This window comes from Eurypyga helias, unplaced genomic scaffold (genome assembly GCF_000690775.1).
Source record: "Eurypyga helias isolate BGI_N326 unplaced genomic scaffold, ASM69077v1 scaffold11246, whole genome shotgun sequence".
Taxonomy (NCBI): Eukaryota; Metazoa; Chordata; class Aves; order Eurypygiformes; family Eurypygidae; genus Eurypyga; species Eurypyga helias.
Window position 1 is genome coordinate 9901 of NW_010258617.1, and position 3877 is coordinate 13777.

The 3877-nt window shown below is 39.6% G+C and overlaps 1 protein-coding gene across 1 annotated transcript in view; it reads right to left on the minus strand.

Moving 5' to 3' along the window:
- LOC104511687 (dnaJ homolog subfamily C member 3) overlaps positions 1–3088 on the minus strand; it is a gene marked incomplete at both ends in the record, with an annotated part of 11021 nt that extends 7933 nt beyond the window's left edge. Inside the window, 2 exons of the mRNA XM_010154403.1 lie at positions 156–280; positions 2978–3088. Of these exons, the coding sequence (XP_010152705.1) occupies positions 156–280; positions 2978–3088 (236 nt within the window). The remainder of the gene's footprint in view (positions 1–155; positions 281–2977) is intronic.
- Between the last annotated feature and the right edge of the window lie 789 nt (positions 3089–3877).

Sequence of the window (3877 nt, forward strand, 5' to 3'; positions counted from 1 at the left end):
CGGCTCATGTCCAGTTTTTCACCCACCAGTACCCTCAAGTCCTTCTCCTCACGGCTGCTCTCTTCTATTTCTGTTTAGCAAAATCTGAAAAAACAATCATCTTCAAAGCAGTTTTTTTTTAAGCTTGAGCAATTTTCAATTCCAGTAATACTTACCGATGTGAAGTCCTGCTTTAATTCAACCACTTTACTTAAATCACGAATTGCCGCTTTAGATTTGCCCATGGCCAAGTACACTGTGGCTCTTCTGTAATAGGCAATGTAGTTATCAGAGTCTCCCTCTGCAAGTGAACAAACAGTAATCAAAGTGCAATCTCAAAGGAACTGAAACTTCAGGTACAGTGAGACCATAATGATTAAGAATATGTTACCTGACTTCTAAGCCACGGGAAAAATTGTGTTTTTCGATAAAACATAACATTTGTAACATTATCCAAGCAATATTTTCTGTGCAGTCTGATTATTTAACAATAAAGATTACAGAGACACCATAAATGCCAAATGATTGAAGTTGAAAAATGTACATCTTTTTCAGCTTTGTCCAGGGAAACAGCCACTACACACTAGCCCTTTATCTCCAGCTGCAGGCCTACATTTGAAAGCACGTTAACTCGTCATTCTCCATCCCAGTCCCTGTCCATCACACAGGTTGCAAGCCAATAATCCCCCAACGACCAATATGTTAGTCCAGTGTTGTCACAGACACATAGACCCTTTACACCATCCACTGAAATCCAGCTTCTTTCTTTAATATTCAAGTGAGCACCAACACCCCTCCAAGGGCAGACCAGTGCACATGTATTACCAAAACCCAAAGGCTAACTTCAAGGCCCATACACATTCCATGTTGTCTGCTGGTCAAACTTCTAAGATCGAGCAATTTTAACACTCTCTTTCAAATAAATGGAACAAATAGCATTACCAAAAATCTTATGGTTGACAATTAAGCTTTATAAGTGGCCACCTCCATTACCAAAACACCTTTTCCAGTGAGAACTGAACTAATATCCACACTCTTAAAAATGGAAATGCTAACACCCAGAAATTAATTTTAATAACTCCCACGCTTGTATTCCAGCATTATGGACATGAAGTAAATTCAACTGTCACTACTTTAAAAGAAAAAAATGAAGTAGTATGTCCTACTGCATACAACTAAGTGTGTAGAGTAGGCACAAATCAATAGCTGAAATAAAAGAACCTTATTAATACACACAAGATGAAAGACAGGAAAGAGCTAACCCAGAAAGCACATTCCAGCAACATAAGATTATTTTTCTGACAGTCAAAATATGGTTTTGCTTAAGCTCCCCAGTAACAGTAATGAATAGCAATTGACATTTACCCAGAGAGAAGGATTAAAGCCATCAATTTGATGGGATTGAAGAAAGAGTGGAAAATGTAACTGGAGAGAGAGAGAGAAAATACAGTCATAGCTTGCTTTTATTTTAGATGTTTGCAAGAAAAGAAAATTAGGCTGGCTGAGGCAAGAGAAAGGTTCATTGACTTCACAGTCTACAATGATGCAGTACACACAAAAAAGGAGAAATTTCTTAGAGAAATTAGAGAAATTTCTTCTCCCTCCTCTACAAACACAGTAGGCAAATGGTGCTTAAAATCTTTTCAAAATGGCAAAATGCAAAAAAGAGAAGCCTGATGAGAGCTTAGGCAATCATGCCCGAATCAACATTCAACTAAGAATCCCACCAAGGTCACAACGGAGGTGGTGACCCCGTAGTTCCACCAGCTGCTCCAACACTGCTGGCAAAGCAGGGGGTTTCATCCCATGTGGGCACCTCACTGCTGCCTTTGCACCATGACCAGCCTTTGCATGGTCACAACCTGGACTGGACTTTTCACCAAATCCAAGTTAAACCCATAATAAAGAATAAAACACTGTTTAACACCAGTTGTACTCAGATCCCACAGGATTGCTTCAGCAGCGGCACACGAGGCAAAAGGAGTAACAGACCATCTCTTGGTAGGATGAGGAGCTTCCATAGCACAGAAAAAGAAGTTTCCCCCTCGTTTCCCTTTATGTAATGGAAGTTGACTTTGGAGAACTCACAGAATACATTAATAGCTCAGAGTAAGAGGATATTTCATTTACATCTCACTATTACACCCAGGCATAAATAGAAAAGTCTCAATAGTACGAGTCCTTATTGTGTAATACCTTAGTGTTCTAAGTCTTACAGTGAAAACTGTGCACTTGTACACAAAGTCCAACCACTTAAAAAAATTAAAGACTCCATGCAATTGAGAAATTGTAGTGGTCTTTACTGGCGCTGCCTCTCTCTATACTTCAATTCAAGGATTTTAACCAGCAAAGTTGCTTTAAACATTACAGAAGCAAACATTTAACTCTGCAGTTGGTTAAAAATGCAGAACACCAAAACTAGAGCTCACTCGCTAGTTGAGTGTAAGAGAGGGGCAGTTAAACTTCACTGACAGTTCACTATCTCAAACGTGTAGCATCAGTTCCACCGAGGTATCACCCATGTGAAGATTTAATTTAAAAAAAAAAATAACGAGAGAGAGTATTTTCAACATTCAATTTTTTCCAGTGCTGGAGAGAAGAAAGTATGGACAAACACAACTTTCCAAAAACATACTCTGAAAAACTTCGTAAAGATGAAATCTAGTCTTGATGGATTTAGATACAGGAACACCTCATCAAACGATACCACAGTCAATTATGATTGCTTCCATGCAGCCAGCTTGCAGACCACCAGTGACTTAGTTTTCACTTATCCTGTAATGAATTTAGCAGTTTCTTTTATCAAAGCCAAAGCATAAATATTCTACCACATCTCCGTTGGCTCCTGTCCAAACTGCTGCTTAAAGGTGCCTCAACTTCTGTGACTCACGGAATGCACTTTGCAAGAAAGTAAATATTTAATGAAGCAAATAGTAGGGAAAAAACCCAAACACCTAAAGGTATTTCAGCGCAAGAGTCGCTTTCCTGCAATACGTACCTATAGCTGCATGAAAGTGAGACAAAGCATCTGCTAGCTGTCCAGCAGCCAATAACTTCTTTCCCATTTCAAGTTGTTTTTCCACTTCTGCATTGATTCCGCATTCAGCTCCTTAAGGAAAACAGAAAGATCAAGGTTTTGAACGACCAGTTTAGTTACACCAGATGCATACACCGATAATAAAATACATAACAGTTACTGGTACAGAGGCAGAAGTCACATCTTCCTGTACTAAAACAACCTGCAGCCTATTAAACAGGTAGCACGTCTTCCCTGCCCCAGAAAGGATGTCTAAACAGATAAACGCTGTGAAGCATCGCGTTGTGAGAAGGCACAAAATAGGCATTTCTATTCCCGTCTATATATTCAGTTACATACTTCTGCACATCAAGGCTTATGCATCAACCGCGAAAAGTGTGATAAAACACATTTCTATGTGGGCTTTCCATTTCAAAAGAATCCAGGAAAACACTCATAACACGCACATAGCCAATATAAAATGGCTTTAAGTTAAATTTCATGACCCTACTGATAGCTTTGGACTCAAGTACTACACTTTTGCCTCATTTTTATCAATTCCAAAGCAAACTGTTTCCAGAGCAAAAGTTTTGATATAAACAATTAAAATTCTCACTCCCTTTTCCTTTAACCAGTAGTATGAAAGCCCCATCCCGGGAAGTCTTCAAGGCCAGGCTGGATGAGGCTTTGAGCAACCTGGTCTAGTGGAAGGTGTCCCTGCCCGTGGCAGGGGGGTTGGAACTGGATGGTCTTTAAGGTCCCTTCCAACCCAAACCATTCCATGATTCTATGATATTAAAGTGGTACGTTTTTCAAGTGCCAGTTTCAGTTTAAAGCTAATAGATTGCTGCTGCTCAAGCAACAGGGATAGACTACTGTCCA